This window comes from Microcebus murinus, chromosome 2 (genome assembly GCF_040939455.1).
Source record: "Microcebus murinus isolate Inina chromosome 2, M.murinus_Inina_mat1.0, whole genome shotgun sequence".
NCBI lineage: Eukaryota > Metazoa > Chordata > Mammalia > Primates > Cheirogaleidae > Microcebus > Microcebus murinus.
The window spans coordinates 25,469,343-25,491,908 of NC_134105.1; the positions used below are offsets into that span (position 1 = coordinate 25,469,343).

General features: G+C 51.9%; 1 protein-coding gene across 1 annotated transcript; it reads left to right on the plus strand.

Annotated features, from left to right (window-relative positions):
- The first annotated feature begins 1,142 nt into the window (after nucleotides 1-1,142).
- TFAP2E (transcription factor AP-2 epsilon) lies at nucleotides 1,143-21,013 on the plus strand. Its single transcript, XM_012765246.3, has 7 exons — nucleotides 1,143-1,169; nucleotides 1,497-1,982; nucleotides 2,533-2,584; nucleotides 14,706-14,928; nucleotides 16,657-16,775; nucleotides 17,346-17,487; nucleotides 20,002-21,013. Exons 1-7 carry the CDS (start codon nucleotides 1,143-1,145, stop codon nucleotides 20,282-20,284), a joined length of 1,332 nt encoding a protein of 443 aa, XP_012620700.1. The 3' UTR covers nucleotides 20,285-21,013.
- The last annotated feature ends 1,553 nt before the right edge of the window (nucleotides 21,014-22,566 follow it).

The following is a 22,566-nucleotide window of genomic DNA, read 5'->3' on the forward strand; positions in this document are numbered from 1 at the left end:
GAGGGAGTGACACAGATGCCGGAACATGCTTGACAGCTGGCCAGTGCCTGCCGTGGTAACACACAAACGCATAGCCTGTGCACCTTAGTGTGACACTCGCACCCCTCCACGTGAGTCAGTTACACACAGATTCACTCCACAGGCCCTGGACTCAAAGGCCCACACTCAGTCAACCCAGGCCTCTCTGGCTTCAAAAACATCTTGGCCCCTTCCCAGGTGGAGCTCATGCCCACGGCCCAACCACCACCACCACTGTCTGGCCAGTTTGTGTCTTAAACTTCCTCAGACCCTGGCTTGGCCTTGAGGGTTACCAGCCCAGGAAGTCTGAGTGAAGTGGGTTTTGATCCATAAAGGTTTTGATCCATAACCATTGGGGAGAGACTGTGACGGACCCCCTACATGCACGCACGCTGACACGTGTGCACATGAGCCGATGAGCTCGAGTCTGCAGCTCACAAACTTCTCCCACGTTCACAATTGCCCACCTCATCCAAAGTCTGGTGATGTGGTTAGAGAAAAGACAGATACCCATTTTACAGACGAGGAAGCTGAGGCCAGAGAAGAGTGGTGCTTTGCTCAAAAGTAAGGATGTGATAGAGCGGAGAAAACGTAGGGACCCCACGTCGCAGCCTCGAATCCGTCTCTGTTTCACCGCAGCTGCGAATTGCGAGCTGCGAGCCCAGAAGGCAGATCAGATCAACGCGGGTTTAATTCACGCCCCCTACCCACCCTACCCAGTCCGGCCAAAGCCACGCCTCCCCCTTGGTGGCGGCCAGGGAAAAGGGAGAGCATGGCCACAGCTTGTCTCTTTAATGCGCGCCCCCGGAGGCCCGGCGCGCCCCCGCCACTATAACTGGAGTGCATGGAGCAGGCTGCGCTCAGAGGGAGAAGGGCGGGCGCTGGGCACCCGTTGACAGACTTTTCCAAGTGCGATCCGCACCCGTCCGTCCCGGCTCCATGGACCCGCCCGGGGACATCCCCCGCTGAGGACCCCAGGCTCGCTGGGATCCCGGCTGGGCTGCACCCGGCTGCTGCGCTGTGCACCCCGCGGGCTGTGCCGGCCCCCGCGCCTTTCCCGCAGCGCTCGCCGTCGGGCGAAGGCTCGGCCGCCGCCACGCCTCGCGCCCAGCGCCACCCGCCCCATGCTGGTGCACGCTTACTCCGCCATGGTGAGTAGTCTCGCGTCGGGGCACCCGGGCATCCTCGGCCAGGCATCGCGGAGCCTGCGTGCTGGACCTTTCAATCCTCCGACCTCGCGCCAACGAAGTCTCGGAGGGAGGGGGCCGCGGGGACTCCGCCGGCGGAGAAAGCGGGCGCAGGAGACCGCTGTCCCCAGCCTGAGGCTCCCGCGCCTATGGGTCACTCGGAGATAGACCTGGGGGCCCAGGAAGCGGGAGGGACGGCAGCTGGACACTCGCGAGCTCAGGAGGATCCTTTCGGGGTGAGGTCCTTTCAGCTGCCAGTGTGTCGCCTAACGCTCCCCTCTCCTTCCCCAGGAGCGCCCCGACGGGCTGGGCGCCGCGGCCGGCGGGGCCCGCCTGTCGTCCCTGCCCCAGGCGGCCTATGGGCCGGCAGCACCTCTCTGCCACACGCCGGCCGCCGCTGCCGCCGCCGCCGACTTCCAGCCCCCCTACTTCCCGCCGCCCTACCCGCAGCCGCCACTGCCCTATGGCCAGGCGCCCGACGCCGCTGCCGCCTTTCCCCACCTGGCTGGGGACCCATACGGGGGCCTGGCGCCCTTGGCGCAGCCGCAGCCTCCGCAGGCCGCGTGGGCCGCGCCCCGCGCCGCCGCCCGCACCCACGACGAGCCGCCCAGTCTGCTGGCACCGCCCGCCCGCGCCCTGGGCCTTGACCCGCGCCGTGACTACGCCGCCGCGGTGCCCCGGCTCCTGCACGGCCTGGCCGACGGCGCGCACGGCCTGGCGGACGGACCCCTCGGCCTTCCCGGGCTGGCGGCGCCGCCCGGCCTGGAGGACCTGCAGGTGAGGCCCCGGGGGGCCGGGATGGGCCAGGACTGGCCGCGGTGATTTAGCTCGGTTGGCTGGAGGCAAAAAATGATAAATGCAGGAACCTGACTTTTCTCCCAGCCCACCGCTTCTCACTGGTGACTCGGAGGATGCGTCCCACCTCCTGGCTTCAACGCTGCCTGGCCATTACGGCGGCCGGCACTGAGTCCGTGCGTGGTGCCTGGATGGCGGCAACCCTGGGCCGGACCGAATCACTTCTTTTCCCCCACGGCTGAGCCACGTAGGGCATACACGGGGCAGCCTGCCCCTGGGGCAAAGAGAGGCACGGTAGTTTCCCGTCTAAGGTTCAAATTTTCCTTTAAGCACGGCTCGGCGAGATACCCAGGGCTCCAGCTCGGCCGCGGATGGTGCCGAGTCTGGCGACTCCTGGTCCCGCCCGTCGCCGCCCCCGGCGATGGTGGTGCGCGTTGGGCGGGGCCGACAGAGACGGGGGCAGCAGGAGCTTGGGAAATGACTGGTGGCTGGGTCCACACGAGCCCTCACCGCCGTGCTCTCCTATTTGCAGGCCATGGATGAGCCGGGAATGAGCCTCTTGGACCAGTCCGTGATCAAGAAAGGTAAGGAATGGCGTGCATCTGCCAGGGCAGAGTCGGGCGAGATCGTGCAGGCCCTAGGCGCACAGACCCATTTTCTGCAGCACATCCTGTGTCTCCTGTGTGTCGCCAGGCTCAGTGTCCCGCAGGCACTCTTCCTGGCCCGGTAGAGGGGCAGCGAAGGCAGCGGGCCTGTCCAGAGGCTGGGCAGCGGCACGGGCTTGCAGAGCTGGCCCGGGACCCTGCGGCCTGGGGTGAGCGCGCCGGGGCCTGGGGTGAGCGCGCCGGGGCCTGGCCTCTCTCGGCCGAGGGGAGAGCGCTCTTGTGGATCTGGAGTTGATTTGCAGAACAAGTTAAACCACTTCCCTGTTTCCTCAGGGGTGGGAATGGAAGTGTTGTTCCCACAGATTTCGGTAAATGATTTTCACTTTACACAGCCTTAGCATTTTGGAGCCTTGTTGGTCCTTTCTGCCCCTGCCTTCCCAGCAGGGCGTTGGGGGCCTCTCCTTTCCTCCGGGGGAATTTTCTTTGTGGGAGCCTTTTCCCCGCATTTAGGCTTAGGAGAGCTAGTGTGTGAATACCATACCGTGTGTTAGGCTGTGTGTGTGCAGGTAAGGGCCTGGGTGTCTTTGTCCGTGTGAGGTCATCGTCCTGTGCTTGTCTAATAAGGTCCTTTCCTGAGTGTCTCAGTATTTCTTGGCATGTGTATCTCTGTTTCTGCGAGTGTATTTGTGATGTGTGTTTATGTATATTGTACATTTCTCTGCGTTTGGGGTCTCAATGTGTGTGACAGTATCTCTGTTGGGTCCTGGAATTTTTATTTGGTGTCTGAGGATTTCTAAGCATGCGAAGTTCCCTCCCTGTGTATATGGGAGTATTTGTGTGTCTTCGCAGTGAGACCCATCTCAGAGTGGATTTTCGAGCCTGAGGACTGGATCGAGTTCTGGCAGTGCCAGGGAAAGGCAGACAGACAGAGGGAAAGAGAAAAACACACAGAAACAGAGATTCAGAGGGGCCCAGGTGTTGAGCCAGATCCATACATTTGTGGCTGGTCCCAAATTTGGAGGCGCACTTGAGCCCCTCAGTGCTGGGGCAGAAGCTCCTTCCGGTTTGGCTCAAGTTGTTTTTCAAAGGAATGAATTTAAGCCTGGGCTCTATTTGTCCTCCACACGTTCTCAGCTGAGGCTGGGGTGGAAGTGGGACTAGGGGACAGGGGCTGGACCTCCAGGAACTGGGGCTGGGCTACCAGAAGCCGGGAGTTGGCTGGGTGGCTGGGAGTATGTAGAGGGGAGTTGAGGGGACAAGCCTCTCAGAACTTGGTGGGGTGGGGGCAGGAATTGGGGCTGTGTCACCTGGAGCGGGGGTGGGAAGGACTCTGGGAATCTGGCTGCACACTGGACCCAGCTGGCCAGCAGTTCATTGGCTTAGTGGACAGTAAGTACCCTTCTTGAACTCAAAGGAAGGGAGAGCTTGCTCCGCAGTTGGCAAGAGCCTGCCATTGGGCTTTGTTCGCTGGAAACATGACCATGGTGGCAGTCCCCAGTTCCCTACTCCTGCCAGGACTCAAGGGGCTGAGGGCCTAGATTCATTGACTCTCTGAGGAAGGCCAAGACCCTGCGTTTTGGGAAGGGCTTTGGGGACCTCTGCCCTGGGAAAGGATAGAAGGATCAGCTGTTGCTCTGAGCACCTTCACCCAGAAACCTCTCTTGGGCCAGAGCTGAGACAACAGACAGGATGCCAGGAGGGACTGTAATTGCCCAGGAGTTGGTTTTCTCTCAAAGGACACGAGCTTTCCAAACTCCAGGAGTCCTAGGTGTGCGCCAGAACTCCCAAAGGCAGTCCAAACAACTCAAGGAGCGAGGCCCGGACTGTCCCGGGTGCGGCGCACTGGCTGCCTGGGGCGGGTGTGGGGCGGCGCGGACTCGGGCGTGCACAGCGGCGGGACCCCACGACCGCCCGCCCGCCGGTGGCCGAGGGGAGCGACCTGAGCTGGGGATGAGCCCCGGGCGCCCCTGAGTTGCAGCCCGAGGCGCTGCGGCGAAGGGGGAAGGGGCGGGAGCCGCGGGCCGCCCGCGGAAGGAAGCGCGGGTTGCGAGCCGCGAGCGCGGCCCTGCTGCGGGCGCTTTCCGGCTTCGCAGACGCGGAGCTGGATCCGCCGTCCCAACCTCGCGGGCGGCGCGGGCGGCAGGCGCAGGGGAGCCGCCGCGGCCGGGCAGGTGGCCGGCTGGCACCCCGCTCCCCGCCGCGCGGGCGGCCGTCTCCCTCGGCCCGCGCCGTCGCAGCGGGACTGCGGCCTCGTGCCGGCCCGCGGGGTCCCCTTGGCGGCTGGCGATGATTAGCGCCCGTCTTCGCCTCAGGCCGTTCCGACGGCGTCGGAGCCCGGGTGGTGCCCCGAAGGCCTCCGGCGCCCGCGGGTGAGCGCGGCACCCGCCCCCAGGCCCGGGATGCAGACAGTCGCCCGGCGCCAGCGGAAGCGCGCGGTTCTCCCGCTCCTCCCGGCTTCGGACGGCCTGGCGGGCGGGCGGGCACCCAGGCAGCCCCGGCCCCCAGGAGAGGAGCCTGGGAGCTCTGGGGCCCAGACCTGGGGTGTGAAGTCTTCGCTGCCTGCGGGCCCCTGCCCGGGACAGAGCGGGAGGCACCGCCCGCGCCCACCACTCGCCTCCGGGTCGCCCGCTCGCTGCGGCCGCGTGTGGGGCGGAGCGCAGCAGACAGGCCTGAGGCCGCCCGGGGTAAGTGGGGCGCCGTTTTCTGCCCACATTTGTCACCTTCAGTTTTACAGCCTGTCCCAGACACACAGGAAGTAGGCGGGACTGGTGAGCAGGGTCTGTAGGGGACACGGTGGAGCTCAGAGGAGGAGCGGTGAGTGCCTGACCCCTCCTACAGGACAGAGATTTGAACCAGGCTCAGTAGGTGCTCAGTGGGTGTTTGCCGAATGAATGAGTGATGGATTTTGCAGTCTGAATGCTTTGGGAGGAGGAGTGTGTAGCAAGGGCTACTGTCATCACACTAGGCACAACATGTGCCGATGCCCTCCCTGCGGAAAAGCTAGACAGGTTAAAAAGCTTAAAAAGTTGTGTGAGTTTCAGGTTATACAGACAGTGCTGGAGGGGAGTTTATTCAGGGATGAGAATTGAGATGTATCCCTCCTTCCCTCGGGAGGAGAGTGGGTGGTTGCCTACCTGGGGGTCGTGAACCCTTCTCCACAGGCTCCTTTGCCCAATCTCAGGGGCTTTCCAGGACAGGAGCCGATGTAAACAATCACCCTCTCTCCTGCTGTCCTTGGCCCTGGGGAAGGAGGGAGGTGGGAAGGGTCTGGGCTTCCAAGTGAATCTCCAAGCAGTCCCAGACCTGGGTGAAGTTGAATGAGGTATTCACCTCTGGGGCAGAATTTAAGAGGGTGTCAAAAAACTCAGTAATCAAGATGAATAATATCTTAATGCAATATTTTAAAATAAAAAAATTGCAAAAAATCCATGACAAAATATCAAGAATATACATGAAAACAAATCTGATCTTGCACTTCCACAATCCTTCCTCACTTGCCTCCTAGCCTACTGTCTGCCCCAGAAAGCAACTAAAAAAGCAGTCCCCATGCAGATAGAGCTTGGACTTTATGAGGACAGTGGGAGCCATGGAAGAGCAAGGAGCAGGGGAGTGAAGGGTAGGAGCAATATTTAAAAGAAACCTTCTGGAATTTAATAAGAAGGAAACTTAACCAGCAGGTTCCACTGGGGGAGATGAGAAGACTCAAGTGGGCTTGGGGGAAGGTCACCACCCCTCCTGTCTGCCTTATTCCAGCTGTTCCCACCACCCAAGCTTTGGACAGTGCTGCCATAAGTGCGGTCTAGGGAATCATATGCATCAGAATTCTCTGGGGATGCTTGTTAAAAATTCGGATTTCTGGGCCCCACCCCATATCTACTAAATGAGAATCCCTGGAAGTATGACCCTGGAACTTGCATTTTTTAAATGGATTTATTGAGATAAAATTTATATACCTAAAATTCCCCCATGGTAAGAATATAATTTGATGATTTTTATTAAATGTACAGAATTTGTATAACCATTACCACAATCCATTTTGAGATATTTCTGTCAACCCCCCAAATTCCTTCATTCCCATTTGTAGTTAATCGCTATACTCACCCCAACTCTTAGGCAACCACTGATCTGCTTTCTGTCCCTAAATTTGCATATTCTGGACATGTTATATAAGTAGGATGTATAAATACGCAGGCTTTTGCATCTAGCTTCTTTTACTTAGCATAATGTTTTCCAGACTCGTCCCTGTTATAGCATATATCAGTAGTTTGTTTCTTTTTATTGCTGAGTAGTATGCCATGGTAGGGATGTAACATATTTTGTTTATTCATTGGTCCAGGAGATGGGCACTTGGGTTGTTTCACTTTTGTGCTATTATGAATAATGTTGCTATGAACATTCATATACATGCCTTTGTGTAGACATGTTTTCATTGCTCTTGGGTAAATTCCTAGGAGTGGAATTGCTGGATTGTATGGTAAGTTGATGTTTAATTTTTAAGAAACTGAAGCTGTTTTCTAACATGGCTATACTGTTTGACATTCCTACCAGCAATGTGTGAGGGTTCCAGTTTCTCCATATCCTCAGCTACACTTGGAATTTTGATTACAACTATCTACAAGTATCTCAATATAGTTTGTTTTTTTTTTTTTTTTTGAGACAGAGTCTCACTCTGTTGCCCAAGCTAGAGTGCTGTGGCGTCAGCCTAGCTCACAGCAACCTCAAATTCCTGGGCTCAAGCAATCCTTCTGCCTCAGCCTCCTGAGTAGCTGGAACTATAAGCATACGCCACCATGCCCGGCTAATTTTTTCCATATATTTTTAGTTGGCCGATTAATTTCTTTCTATTTATAGTAGAGATGGGGTCTCGCTTTTGCTCAGGCTGTTCTCAATCTCCTGACCTTGAGTGATCCTCCTGCCTTGGCCTCCCAGAGTGCTAGGATTACAGGCGTGAGCCACCGCGCCCGGCCTCAACATAGTTTTAATATGTGTTTCCTTAATGACTAATGCTATTGAGCACTTTTTCATGTGTTTATTAACCATTCATCTACCATTTTTAATGAAATATCTGTTCACATATTTGGACCATATTCTTTTTTTTTCTTTTTTTAAGGCAAGCATGAGGTGAAATTTATTGAGGAAAAGGAACAAGATGGGATTATAATGCAAGAGCAAGATATAGGTTTAAGAGCAAGGTACATACTCCATAGATAATGACCAGAGCCCTTGTCACAGCAGGAAAGAGAGACCATATTCTCATTCAGTTGTTATCTTATTATTGAGTTGTAAGAGTTATTTTATTTATTTTATTTTATTTATTTATTTATTTTTGGAGACAGAGTCTTGCTTTGTTGCCCAGGCTAGAGTGAGTGCCATGGTGTCAGCCTAGCTCACAGCAACCTCAAACTCCTGGACTCAAGCGATCCTCCTGCCTTAGCCTCCCGAGTAGCTGGGACTACAGGCATGGGCCACCATGCCCGGCTAATTTTTTCTATATATATTAGTTGGCCAATTAATTTCTTTGTATTTATAGTAGAGACGGGTCTCGCTCTTGCTCAGGCTGGTCTCAAACTCCTGGACTTTGAGCAATTCGCCCGCTGCGGTCTCCCAGAGTGCTGGGATTATAGGCGTGAGCCACTGCGCCCAGCCCATGTAAGAGTTCTTTATATGTTCTGCATACACATCCTTTATTGGATATATGACCTGCAAATATTTTCTTCCAGTTCATGGTTTGTCTTTTTGTTTTCTTTCTTTTCTTTTCATCGTGTCTCCCTGTGTTGGCTAGGCTGAAGTGCAGTGGCTAGTCACAGGCACAATAGTAGAGCACTACAGCCTGGGCTCAAGCAATCCTCCTGCTCCAGCCTCCTGAGTAGCTGGGAGTATATGGTCATGTCAAACACACCTGGCTATTTTCTTGTCATGTCAAACACACCTGGCTATTTTAATGTCTTCTGATGTGCAAAAGTTTTAAATTTTGATGAAGTTCAATTTATCATCATTTCCTTTTTTTTTTTTTTTTTTTTTTTTTTTTTTCTTTTAGTGGGGAAAGTGATGTCAGAATATCATCATTTCCTTTTATGGGTCATGGAACTTTGTGTATAGGAACTTTTTGCCCAGCCCAAGGGCATGAAGATTTCTCTACTATGTTTTCTTCTAGAAGAAATTGCAATTCTAACAAGCTTTCTGGGAGAATCTGTTGCACGCTCCCAAGATTTATTAGTCAGACCATATCTACCACCTGTGGGTAGACTATGTAGACACATGTGTGTGTGTCTCATCTGACAGGTTGAAAAACTGGGAACTCCGGTATTTGCAGGAGCATGTGTGTGTGAATGGCTTCTATATGTGTGACCAGGGCGACACCATGAGTAGACCATTTCAGCTTCGGGAGTCACCAAGGTGGGGCCTGTCCTGTGGGTATGGGGGACAAAGGCCAGTGTCTCTGCTTTGCAATCTGTGCTAGTTTGATCCCACCTCCATGACTGCCTCTTCCCAGGCCCACCTGCTTTTCTAACCTTGGACTCCATCCCTCTTGCCATTTTTTTTTTTTTTTTTTTTTTTTTTTTGAGACAGAGTCTCGCTTTGTTTTCCAGGCTAGAGTGAGTGCCGTGGCGTCAGCCTAGCTCACAGCAACCTCAAACTCCTGGGCTCAAGCGATCCTCCTGCCTCAGCCTCCCGAGTAGCTGGGACTACAGGCATGCGCCACCATGCCCGGCTAATTTTTTTATATATATATCAGTTGGCCAATTAATTTCTTTCTATTTATAGTAGAGACGGGGTCTCGCTCTTGCTCAGGCTGGTTTTGAACTCCTGACCTTGAGCAATCCACCCGCCTCGGCCTCCCAAGAGCTAGGATTACAGGCGTGAGCCACAGCGCCCGGCCCCTCTTGCCATTTTTGAGGAAAGAGGCTTTGAGGAAAAAGGGAACAGATGGAGGAAGTAGCAAGGTCTATCACTCAAATACACAAACACATGTCCACATGTCATGCCGGGCACTTACATTTAGTCATACCTATGTTTGCATAAATCTGGCATCAACAGGAGAGCACTTGCGGGTACCCATATGCAGGCTGCCACGCCCCTACACACTGGAGGAGGGCAGGGACTATGTCTGGGTATGTAGCTGTGGCTCAGTATTTGTTGAATGAGCAAGTGTATACATACACAATCTTATCCTCGTTGCTGTTTCTATGACAAGGGCGTACAGTTTTTATGTACAGTCACTTGGTGACACACGTCCACATTTGCACATGCACAAACAGCTTCACGCACCCTTGGTCTCTCTCCCCTCCCACAGGGCCTGGCCTCAGTGGGCCCAGGTTTTAGCAGCAGTTGGATGGAGGAGGCTGCTGGAAGAGAGAATTTCCTGTTCTTCCAATCCCTCCTTCTGGCCAGGGGTGATGGGAGGGAAGACAGTCACTTTCCTTTCTTTTTAATTTATCAGTTTGTAGTTTTATTTTTATTTATTTATTTATTTATTTTTATTTCAGCATATTATGGGGGTACAGATGTTAAGGTTATGTATATTGCCCATGCCCCCCTCCCCCCTATTTTTTTAAGGTCATGCTTGAGGTATAATTTATATGCAGCATACTTCACATTTTTAAAATGTACATTTCTACAAATTTTGACAAATGTATACATATACTTATGTAACCACTAAAACAATTGAGCTATAGAATAGTTCCATCGCCCCTTCAGGCAGACGGACACAGGTGAAGAGAGAAGCTTGGTTCAGATGTGCATAGGCCTGGGAGATACTGTGGGAGGGACAGGGCAGGGCCAAGGCTGGCTCCTAGTACATGTCCAGTGCTGTGTCCTGCTGAATCAGGCAGTCCTGGCTGCTCAGTCTGGGGCAGGGCCAGGACTAGGGGAGGGCGAATGAGGCAAGGTCGTGTGAGAGCAGGATCAGAACCCACCTTTATTCAAAAGTTTGGTATTTTGTTCACCATGGATTTTTTTTTTTTTACATTTTTCTTTTTTAAAATATTGCATTAAAATACCATATATCTTAACTACTGTGTTTTTTGGTGCCTCATTAAGTACTGCACAGTTGTGGCCCTGCCCTGTGGACAGTAAACTCACTGGGGCAGGGGGCGGGCAGTGGGGCAGTGTGCTGCTCATTCTCTCTACATCCTCCCAACTCCCCACTTTCCCCTCATCCATGATCTTTTGGCCCCTCCCTGGTGCCGGAATGGGGACCCAAGGAGAAAGGGCAGGTTTATTATCCATTGCTAGCAAAGGAATGAGGCTCCCGTCACTACCCCCGACATCTGGGCTGTGGGCCATAACCCTTTTCCCATGTGGGATCCCTGGGCCCTTGCATCACTTACTTGTTCCACATTCACGGATGGCCACCTGAGCTAACCCTGCTCTCAGCATACTCCTAGCTGGTGGGGAAGACAGCTATGGGAGCAGACAAGGGAGACATCATTTGGCAAGTCCAGGGATGGGGTGAGAGAGAGCTTGAGGGAAGCTCTGTGCTGGGAGTGGTGCCTAAACTTGGCTTGGGAAGGAGGGCCCTCTGCTCAGTAGCAGGGAGAAGGGCCCTGGGACAGACAGAGCAGCTCTGTAGGGCTCAAGGAGGTCACACCCAAAGGGCCCACATCCCAGGGGACACTTCACACAGGTTCCCTTTGGTCTGTACTGGGTTTAAAATCTTTGAATCAGTTGCCAATGCTTAAAAATCCAGAGATTTCCGCCTGTAATCCTAGCTCTTGGGAGGCCGAGGCGGGCGGATTGCTCAAGGTCAGGAGTTCAAAACCAGCCTGAGCAAGAGCGAGACCCCGTCTCTACTATAAATAGAAAGAAATTAATTGGCCAACTGATATATATATAAAAAATTAGCCGGGCATGGTGGCGCATGCCTGTAGTCCCAGCTACTCGGGAGGCTGAGGCAGAAGGATCACTCAAGCCCAGGAGTTTGAGGTTGCTGTGAGCTAGGCTGACGCCACGGCACTCACTCTAGCCTGGACAACAAAGTGAGACTCTGTCTCAAAAAAAAAAAAAAAAAAAATCCAGAGATTTCGGCTGGGCATGGTAGCTAACACCTGTAATCCCAGCACTTTGGGAGGCCCAAGCCAGAGGGTTGCTTGAGGCCAGGAGTTCAGATCTGCCTGAGCAACACAGTGAGACCTCATTTCTACAAAAAAGTAAAAATATTGGCCAGGCATGGTAGCACATGTCTGTAGGCCCAGCTACTTGGGAGGCTGAAGCAGGTGGATCACTTGAGCCCAGGAGTTTGAGGTTACAGTGAGCTATGATGATGCCACTGCACTCCAGCCTGGGTGACACAGTGAAACCCTGTCTCAAGAAAAAAAAAAAAATCCAGAGATTTCACATAAGAATCCAGAATCATAGTTTCAAAACCATCAACAAAAAAACCTCAGGAGCTCTGGCAGTGTTGGGTCTGTGTCCTGCCTGGCAGGACTTACACAGTGTCTGCTCCAGCCTGCCAGTGTCCCCACTTCCGCAGCTCACTTACTATGTTACCTGTTGTGCCCACCCCCCTGCTTGAAGTCTGGAGCCACCAGGGTGGCCACTAGCCATGTATGGCCCTTGAGCACCTGAAATGTGACTAGTCTGAACTGAGTTGACCTTAAGTGTAAAATGCATTGGATTCTTAAGACTAAGTATAAAAAAGTGAAACATCTCTGTAATAATTTTTACTGATTACATTTTTTTTTTTTTTTTTTTTTGAGATAGAGTCTCGCTTTGTTGCCCAGGCTAGACTGAGTGCCGTGGCGTCAGCCTAGCTCACAGCAACCTCAAACTCCTGGGCTCAAGCAATCCTACTGCCTAAGCCTCCCGAGTAGCTGAGACTACAGGCATGTGCACCACCATGCCCAGCTAATTTTTTTCTATATATATTAGTTGGCCAATTAATTTCTTTCTATTTATAGTAGAGACGGGGTCTCGCTCTTGCTCAGGCTGGTTTTGAACTCCTGACCTTGAGCAATCCGCCCGCCTCGGCCTCCCAGAGTGCCAGGATTACAGGTGTGAGCCACCACACCCAGCCCTGATTACATTTTGAAATAATTAATATATATATATTTTTTATAATATAAATTTTTTCTCTTTTTATTTTTGTATTTTTTCTTTTTTTTTGTTTGTTGGAGATAGAAATAATTATATTTTTATATATGGGATAAATAAAATATATCAAATACATTATTTAATATTATATTAATTAAAATTAGTCTCACATTTCTTTTTACTTTTTAAAAGTGTAGATACTTGGAAAAATATAGATTTATATATGTGGCTCACATTATGTTTCTATTGGTCAGCATGAGTCTAGAGCTAGAGGACAAATGGGAACCAGGCAAGAGGGGCAGGCAGGAGCCAGAACACGGGAGAGGGTGAAGGAGGCCATGATGGTTAAGGACGTGGACTTTGGGGTCAACGGTCAGAGTTCAAGGCCCATTCCTGCTGCTTACTTGCTTTGCCACTGGAACCTCTTTGAACTTTCAGTGTCTTTATTTTGAAAGGGGGTTGGGATAATAGCATCTGCTCCTCAGAGCTGTTCATATAAAGTGCTTGGTATACAGTTGGCACTCATTGGCAGGTAGGGGACATCATTCTGCCCAGCTATGGAGCTGGTATTGGACTCTCAGGGAACTGATTGGGCACTGATGAGTTTCAGGCTGCGGAGTGATGCATCCAGAGGGAAAGATCCCTCTGGAGAAGGGTAGGGAGACCAGAGTAGGGACTGTGCAGAAATTCAGGCTAGAAGGGAGCTAGCGTCTGTGTGCATGCAGAGACGTGGCCACATGTGGGTCACGTAAAGAAATGAAAGCCGTAGGACGTGGTGATCGATGGTATGTGGTGGGGGAAACATTTAGGTTTCTGGCTAGGTGGCCAGGTGGAGGGTAGAAATGCTCAGAGAAGGAAAAGAGTAGGAGGTTCTACCAGGTTAGGGACAGTTATTAGCCTTGTTTACTGCAGTATTCCCAAGGTCTAGCACAGGTCTTGGCACACAGGCACTCAGCAAATACTTGCCGAATGGCTGGCAGACTAAGAGCACTGCCTTTGTGATCACAGCCCTGGGTTTGCTACTGCTTCTCAGCCCACCAGGTGTGTGATCTCAGGCATACTACGTCGTCTCCCTGAGCGTCAGTCTACTCTGTAAAGCAGGAATAAAAATAGGCCCTTGTGGGCTGTCCTGAGGATTCAGTGAGGTGATCTAAGAGAACACAGCCTAGTGAGTGCTCAGTAAGTGTTAGCCCCAGACTCCAACTTGTCCCCACGCCCAACACACACACACAGGGCCTTGTCCACCAAGACTCCCACTTCCTTGAAAGCAGAGAAGGCCAAGGGTTCCTCTGAAGAAGCAGGTGCCTTAATATTCTCCCTTCCTCCTCAGGCTAGGCAGGAGGATGGAGGTAGACTGCAGAAAGAACTTTCTAGCCAAGAGTATCTAAGTGAGTTTTAGAAAATTAACTTCTCAGATTCCCTTCTCTGCCCTTCAGAAATAATTAGTAGATAATTAAGGAGTATTTGGGGGAGGGGGCTGTAGGGCGTATCTCCTTATTCCTGGTCTCCTGGGCATCACAGAGTGACTTGGCAGGAAGGGGCCAGGGCTGGAAGCCTAATAGGGCAATAACCTGCCTGTCCTCAGGATGTGGAGTCCAACGGCCCCAGGCTCCTCGCTGATCTGTGGGGGAGGGAAGAAAGACGTGGAATCATAGGTGGGAAGAGAAGCTGGGGACTCCCTGGCCAGGCCCTGCTGCAGTGACCCAGGAATCCTGCCTCCAGCTCAGACCCCACGTCCTCACGGCAAGCTCCCTCTCTGATGGCACTGCCAAAACACCAAGACTCTGCTGAAACTGAGTTTTAAGAGGGGACCAGCCTGGCTCAGTGAGGGGTTCAAGAGCCAGACAGCTCTCAGTTCAGTTTCCTCACCTGTTATCTCAGTGAACTTGGGTGAGTCACTTTAATCTCACCATGCCTCAGTTTCTCCCTCTGTAAAGCAAGTAAATAATAGAATCTTCCTTCAAAAGGTGCTGGATGTTCCCATGTACAGGGTTGGCAGCAGGTGCCGTGTGCTGTGGCCACTGCCTCAGTGCTTCCCTCTCTCCCTGCTCTTGCCCCGGCTCCACAGTGCCCGTCCCCTCTAAAGGCAGCAGCCTCTCAGCCCTGGTGGTGGCTAAAGACAGCCTGGTTGGTGGCATCACGAACCCCGGTGAGGTCTTCTGCTCCGTGCCCGGCCGGCTCTCGCTACTCAGCTCAACGTCCAAGTACAAGGTGACGGTGGGGGAGGTGCAGCGGCGACTCTCGCCTCCAGAGTGCCTCAACGCCTCCCTCCTGGGGGGCGTCCTCCGCAGGTAGGAAGGCCAGCCCATGTCCCCTGCACAGCGCTCTGGCTGAAATCCCCGGTGTCCTCAGCCCTGCTCAGGGCAGCAGAGAGAGGGAGCCAGCCCACCCCTGGCCACAGTGTCATTTGTCTCAGTCTCCCTGGGATAAGAGGCCCCAGGGACTCTAGATTGTGCATGCTCTGCAGACTGGCCCAGGTCCCCAGCAGCTCTTACAGGTCTGTGGCTTGCGGGTAGGGAGGGGGGAAGAGGAAGAAGTCGGGGCACAGGGAAGGGATGCAGGACTCACCCACGTTGGGCAAGATGGACAAGGCTGGGTCTGGGGAAAAGAGTGCCATCTTTACCCCCTCCCCCAGGAAAGGGACCCCCGGGACCCAAGGCCCATTCCCTGTGGCAGCATAGGCTTCACCTGTGTGTGTTTTGGGGTGGGGAGCCTGGTAGTCCATGGTTTGTGTTCATAGTCATGTGTTTGTCTCTCTCTGTGCATGTCCTTGTGCCTGGGAAGGGCGTGTCTGCTTCAAGGCTATGAGTTGTTTTTTGTTTTTTTTGTTTTTGAGACAGTTTCTGTTGCCAGGGCTAGGGTGCTGTGGTGTCAGCCTAGCTCACAGCAACCTCAAACTCTTGGGCTTAAGCAATCCTTCTGCCTCAGCCTCCCAAGTAGCTGGGACTACAGGCATGCGCCACCATGCCTGGCTAATTTTTTCTATATATTTTTAGTTGGCCAATTAATTTCTTTCTATTTTTAGTAGAGACGGGGTCTCGCTCTTGCTCAGGCTGGTTTCGAACTCCTGACCTTGAGCAATCCACCCACCTCGGCCTCCCAGAGAGTTAGGATTACAGGCGTGAGCCACCTTGCCCAGCCTAGGGGTTGTGAGTTTTGATGAGTCCAAGGACAGTGTATACGTGTGTGTATGTGTGTAGCAGGGGATGGCCAGGACTCTGTTTCCATGAGTGTGAGTGTCCTGTGTTACTTCTTGTGTGGTGTTGGGCTGGAGTGTGTCCTGCTGTGTGCATTTGTGCATGTGTGTGTAATTGCAAGTGCATCTTGAGCTAGAATTATGTATGTTTACATGTCTGTACCTCTGTGTGGGACCTGCACTGGTGCAGTTGTAGGGGGCATCTCCTTATTCCTGGTATTTTTGAGCATCTCTTTGAGGGTCTCTATGAATCCCTGAGTGTCTACATATGTCCCTGGGATACTGACAGGCTGTGATCCTGTGTCTCTGAGTCTGGGGGTCTTTGCATATGTCTGTCTCTGTTGGTGTCTATGTGTCTCCGTATTCTGGGCCCTCAGTGTGTACCCATCTGTGGGGGTGTGTGTGTGTCTGTGTGTGTGTCTGTGAGTCCCGGGGTGGCTGCGTGCATACCTTTCTCCCCAGCTCCCTGTGTATCTGTGCATCCCTGGGTGGCTGTGTATGGCCCAGCTGGTGTGCTAAGGACCCCATGATGCTGGCTTATCATGCTCCACCCTAGGCTGCCCCTGCTGTTGAGAGACTGGGGAGGATCGAAGGGCCCCTGGAGCTGGGTGCTGGGCCCCCTGCCTCTGTCTTGGCTGTAAAACTAGTGAGGCTAGCAAGAGGTTGGGACCTTGCTGTAAGAGACCCCAGGGCATTCCCAGGGCCAGACCCAAGCCTCAGCAGGGGTTGGTGGGGGCAACAAAGCTCTTTTGGGGTCACTTAGCCTACATGCTTCTCTCTTGTCTTCATAGTTGTGTGTCTGTCTCTCTCTGTGCATGTCAAGGGCCAAGTCCAAAAATGGAGGCCGGTGCTTGCGGGAACGGCTGGAGAAGATCGGGCTCAACTTGCCAGCTGGCCGACGCAAGGCTGCCAATGTGACGCTGCTGACTTCACTGGTGGAGGGTGAGGGAGGCCTGAATGTGGGCATGAGAGTGAATTCGAGGGAACGCGTGTCATCTGATGTGACCATATCTAATGCAGGAGGCTGTGTTTATTCAGGTGTTATGTATATTTGCATACATGTTGCTGTATCTGTGTGCATACTCTCTATGTGTCATGCATAAGTATGGAGTGTGTATGATATCTGTGTATAGTCTTTGTGCATGTATGCATGCAGGTGCAGCAGAGAACTACCTGCAGCATGTGTGTGTGTGTATAGGGGAAGTAGTGGCCAGTATCTGGATGTGGTAAAGGAATGAAGGGAATGAGAACCCCTTCCCTGGATGTTAGTGGCTCTGGGCTCTGGCTCTGGGCTACATGGTGGGCCCAGCTCTCATCTCTGAGCTCAGAGCCCATCCCTGGTGGCCCCAAGGGTGGGCAATGGAGTGGAGGCTGGAAGGAAAGCCAGAGGGGGCATCTACAGAAGCAGTGTGGGGCAGAGTGCCCCCTTGCCAGGGGTTTGGTGCTTTAAGGCTGTGCCCCAGGCTCAGAGTGGCACAAGTTGGCAGCAAGTGACAGCTCTCCTCCCCCTAGGCGAGGCCGTGCACTTGGCCCGAGACTTCGGCTATGTCTGTGAGACGGAGTTCCCAGCCAAAGCGGCCGCCGAGTACCTGTGCCGACAGCATGCAGACCCTGGGGAACTGCACAGCCGCAAGAGCATGCTGCTGGCCGCCAAGTGAGTGAGGATACCACGCACAGGCTGTCACTGGTGCCATGCACGGACACACACAGGTGCAATGCACAGGCAGTCATCATAGCATCATATGAGCACGATGGACACCACTCATGAGCACACACCTGCGCATATAGCCTACATGGCACCAGAGACACATCTAGGCTCCCTGCTTAGGCTCACAGGGGCACACTTGGGCACCACATGTGGGCATATTTGGCCATCATGTTCATTACATTCAGACAAACATGATCATTCCTCACGAGCACCTAGGGGTGCACATGAACACTACATATGAACATATCTGGGTGCTATGCATTGGTAAAAACTATGTCACATACTGGCTTACACAGGCCCATGTGTGGGTGCTAGGTTCATATACCTTGACCCATGGCACCACCAGCCCCAGGCCCTGTTGTGGGTCTGAGGTGCCTCTTCAAGCCTTACCCGTCAGCCCCACTGTTCCAGTGATGTCCATCAGGCCACCAGGTCACACCTGACCCTCTGCAAGTCCCCTTGGTGCTTTCCTCACCACCGTTCACATGCTGCCACCTCAACTCAGGTCTCATCTCACTCCTGGACCTTCACCCCAGAGTCCCCATTCCCTCAACTCCCTGCTCATGCACTGCCCTCCTGCACAAGAATGTTCAATGACTCCCACTGTTGCTGCATTGAATTTCAAACTAGGTCTGTGGGGACATCTCAGGGCCTATTCATTCATTCATTTATTTATTTTATTTTATTTTTATTTATTTGTTGCCAGTTGAACTCAAACAAGGCCTATTTAAGAAACTAGTATTCCATTAAGATTTAGTTTTTCCCAGCCTGAGCAAGAGCAAGACCCCATCTCTACTAAAAGAATAGAAAGATATTAGCTGGACAACTAAAAATATATAGAAAAAATTAGCCAGGCATGGTGGTGCATGCCTGTAGTCCCAGCTACTTGGGAGGCTGAGGCAGGATTGCTTGAGCCCAGGAGTTTGAGATTGCTGTGAGCTAGGTTGGCGCCACGGCATTCTAGCCCAGGCAACAGAGTGAGACTCTGTCTCAAAAAAAAAAAAGATTTAGTTTTTCAGAAAGGGCCCTTGTCTTAGTCCATTTGGGCTACTATAATGAAATATCATAAACTGGGTAGCTTATAAATAATAGAAATTTATTTCTCAGAGTTATGGAGGCTGGGAAGCTCAAGATCAAGGCAGAATCCCTGTCTGCCTGCTTTCTGGCTCACAGATTGCAACTTGTTGTGTGTCCTCACATTATAGAACGGACAGGAGGTCTCTCTCTGGCTTCTTATCTAATCCTATTTATAAGGCCTTCACACCTATGACCTAATCACCTCCCAAAGGTTCTACCTCCCAATACTATCACCTGGAGGTATAAGATTTCAACATATGAATTCTGGGGGGACATAAGCATTCAGACCATAACAATCCCATTGCAAGAAAAGACAGAGAAGGGGAGAGAAAGAGGGAGCAAAAGAGAGAGAAATTGAGAACCATCAATCTGTGGACTTAAGTCCAAAGTCCTTTGAGGGCCCCACAAATTGGCCTGCATAGACTCCACCCACTCTCCTGACCTCACATCCTTGGGCTTGCCCGTCTCCTGCTTAGAACACCATCCAGTCCTCCCACCTAACGTGGGCCTTCAAATGGCACCCCCACACTCTCTCCTGTGAGGCTTCCCTCCAGTCCCCTAGGCAAAGAGGAAGCACAGACTCACCAGGCCCATGGAGAAACCTCTGAGGCTGCTCACATTGTAGCTGGAGAAACACATCGGGGCGGGGCTCACCTCATTCAGTAGTCAGCGCACTCAGCAAGTACGTTCTGGGTCCCAGTCACATCTAAGATGCTGGCTAGGTTCCTCGGTGACACAAAGATGAGTGATGAGTGATTCTCTTGCCCGAGCCACACACAGGATACACAAAGGAATGAATAATGGCTGACTAGAGCTGGATTCAGGTCCCACCTAGGTCACTTTGTTTGGTCATCTAACCTGTCTGAAACCAGTTTCCTCATTCATACCACGAGGATAATAATAGATTTGTGGAGAGGATTAAGTGAAATGATGCATACAGTGTATTTGGCACAGCGTCTAGGCCTCAATATTCACTGCTAGCGATTCGGTTACACAAAGCAGATTCTGGATTGTTCCCTAATAATTTCAAAGACAAAGTTCTGTGAAGCATTGGGTGTTTGGGGCAGGAGAGGGGCTCAAAACATTTTCCTAGATAAGGTGGTAAGTAGTTGAGCTGTACTTTGAATTTAGCAGGACATCCAAAGGAGAGAGACCATAGGGTACTGACATGTGCTATTTCCTAGCTGTGTGATGTTAGACTAGTCAGTTAACTTCTCTGAACCTTAGTTCTCTTTTCTGCAAAATGGGTTTGATCGTCATTTGAACACTGTTGGCAGGGTCAGCTGTCATATAGACAATGTATATGAAGTGCCTAGCAGATAAGAGGTCCTTCTCTGGGCTCAGACCTTTTTTCTCTAACCTGTGACCCTCTTTCCCCACCAGGCAGATCTGCAAGGAATTTGCGGACTTGATGGCTCAGGACCGCTCGCCACTGGGCAACAGCCGCCCAGCACTCATTCTGGAGCCTGGAGTGCAGAGTTGCCTGACGCACTTTAGCCTCATCACCCATGGTTTTGGCGGGCCTGCCATCTGTGCCGCCCTCACTGCCTTCCAGAACTACCTGCTGGAGTCACTCAAAGGGCTGGACAAGATGTTTCTAAGCAGTGCAGGCAGTGGGCATGGCGACACCAAGGCTTCAGAGAAGGATGCCAAGCATCGGAAATAACCACTTCTCCAGCTCCAGCCCAAGGGGGCTCCCAAGGCCTAAAATGAGGCCTTAGCTCCTGGGGGTGGGCCTGAAAGGACTGAAAGGTGGGATTAGAGTGAGGCCAGAAAAAGAACATTCATCCAGAAACCCCAGAATTAGGGATCTGGGTTGGTAAGGGAGGGTGATCTCTCTGTGGTGGTTTGTTGGTAAGTTAAGGGCCCATGTATCTGTCTCACATGTGCAATTTTCTGACCTTTGATTGCTGGGAAGGGCTTGGGTAGAAAATTGGCATGGAAAAGTCTGGCTCATGGGGTGAGAGCAGAGCTCTTCTCATTAGAGTGCCTAGGCAGCAGTGGGCACTCCTAGTTGTTAAGAAATCACAGGTGCTACTGAGGAGTCGGTGCCCCTCATCCCAGAATCTCTTACCCCTAGAATAGGGGTGCTGGCAGGAAGCCCCAGTGGGCTGTATGGACCATTCCCACACTCTTAGAGAGAAGTGGGCAGGAGGGGCGCTCAAGGAACAAAGATTAAAGCACAAACTGCAGAACTTGAATCCAGGCTGCACTTCACAGTCCTGTTGCTGTCTGTCCTATTTATTTATCTTGTACTTAAATTTGAACATTTAAAAATGTCCAGTGCAATTTATTTATCCCAATGAGTTGGGGATTCATTTCACTGTTTTCATGCACTTGCTCATGCACCAAGATGTCCAGCTGGACTAGGATGGAGAGGGTGATTTTGCTCACAAAGGGCTGTGGGTGGGCTGGGAGGGAAGAAAGCTGTGTCAGGAACGCTGAGGTTGTTGCTGGGATTTTGTATTTGCAATTGTCTCTCTTGGCCCTGCAATTGATGCACCTCCCCACCTCGTCATCTCTTATTCTTCTAATAAAGCCTTCCAATGGATATGAAGTCTTCCCTGTTCTTGAGCCCTGGTCTGGATTTGCCTCCTATGAGGGCAAGGTCACCAGGAAGAGGAAGGGCCTGGAAATTAGGAGTGGGGATTGGGTGGGCAGGGGTCCCTAAGGGGGGACCATGGAAGGGAGGTGTGGGCACCTCTGTGGGTGGGGAGTACTGAGGTTGGTGGGTCCATCTGGATTGTCAGTGTGGCTGTTTGTGTGTGTCAAGTGACTACTGTATGTGCATTATTATGACTTGGTGGGCTAGGGGGACTGTGGATGAATGTGTCAGTTTGGCTGTTAGGTGATTAGTTATCATGACCACTGGTGGGTATGTGTCAGTGTGAATGCTGGTGAACTCTGTGTGAGTGTGTATGCACGTGTGTGTGTATATCAGGCAAATGCTAATCCAGCTGTCCTGTCTTCTTGAGGATTTCACCTTTCGGGCATATTTTCTTTCCTGTATCATCAGTCTCTCCCTCTCTACTTAATTGTCTACTAGATCATTCCTCAAAGCACACATGTTCTAGCCTCTCTTATCTTACAAAACATAAATCTTTCCCCATTTCTTTACTTCCTTTGCAGTTAAAGTTTTTGAAAGATTGCTATACCGCCACCTCCCCTTCACCCTCAATTCACCCTTCAGCCCACTTCAATCTGGCTTCTATCCCTACCAGTCTATTGAAACACATTCCGCACAGTCATCAATGATCACAATGTCAAATCCAAAAGGCTTTTTTTTTCTGGTTTCAACAGCAGTATTTGACACAATTGCCCACTTGCACTTTTCTGAAACACTCTCTTCTCTGTGATTCCCAACTTCTGGTTTCCTCTGACCTCACTGGTTCTAATTATCTTCTTTACTGGCTCCTTTTCTCCTTGACCTCTAAGTGCTGGCCTTCTCTTTTCTATCTACTCTCCCTAGATGGTCTCATTCAATCCCATGGGTTTCAATGTCATCTATATGCTGCTACCTCCTGAATTTGTATCTTCAGCCCAGACTGTTCCCTGAACACCAGGCTTTGATGTATAACTGTCTGCCTGATGTCTCTGCTAAATTGTCTAACAGGCATCTAAAACTACGTCCAAAATGGAATACTTGGCTTAAGTACTCAGTTGACCTCTCCTAGACTGTCCCCCCACCCTTAAGTAAATGGCTCCACCTTCTACCCTATTAGTTGCTCAAGCCAGAAACTAGGGAGTATATTTGATTCTTCCCCTACACTCAATCCTTCAGAGTCCTATGAATTCTGAGTCTATCCTCTTTCCTCTCCTGCCACCACCCTAGTTTTCTGGACTACTGCAATAGTCTCCCAGCTGGCCTGTTTTCTCTGGTACACCTTGATACTAAGGCCCTGCAATGATCTGGACTTTACCACCTTCTCCAACCTCATCTTAAACTAT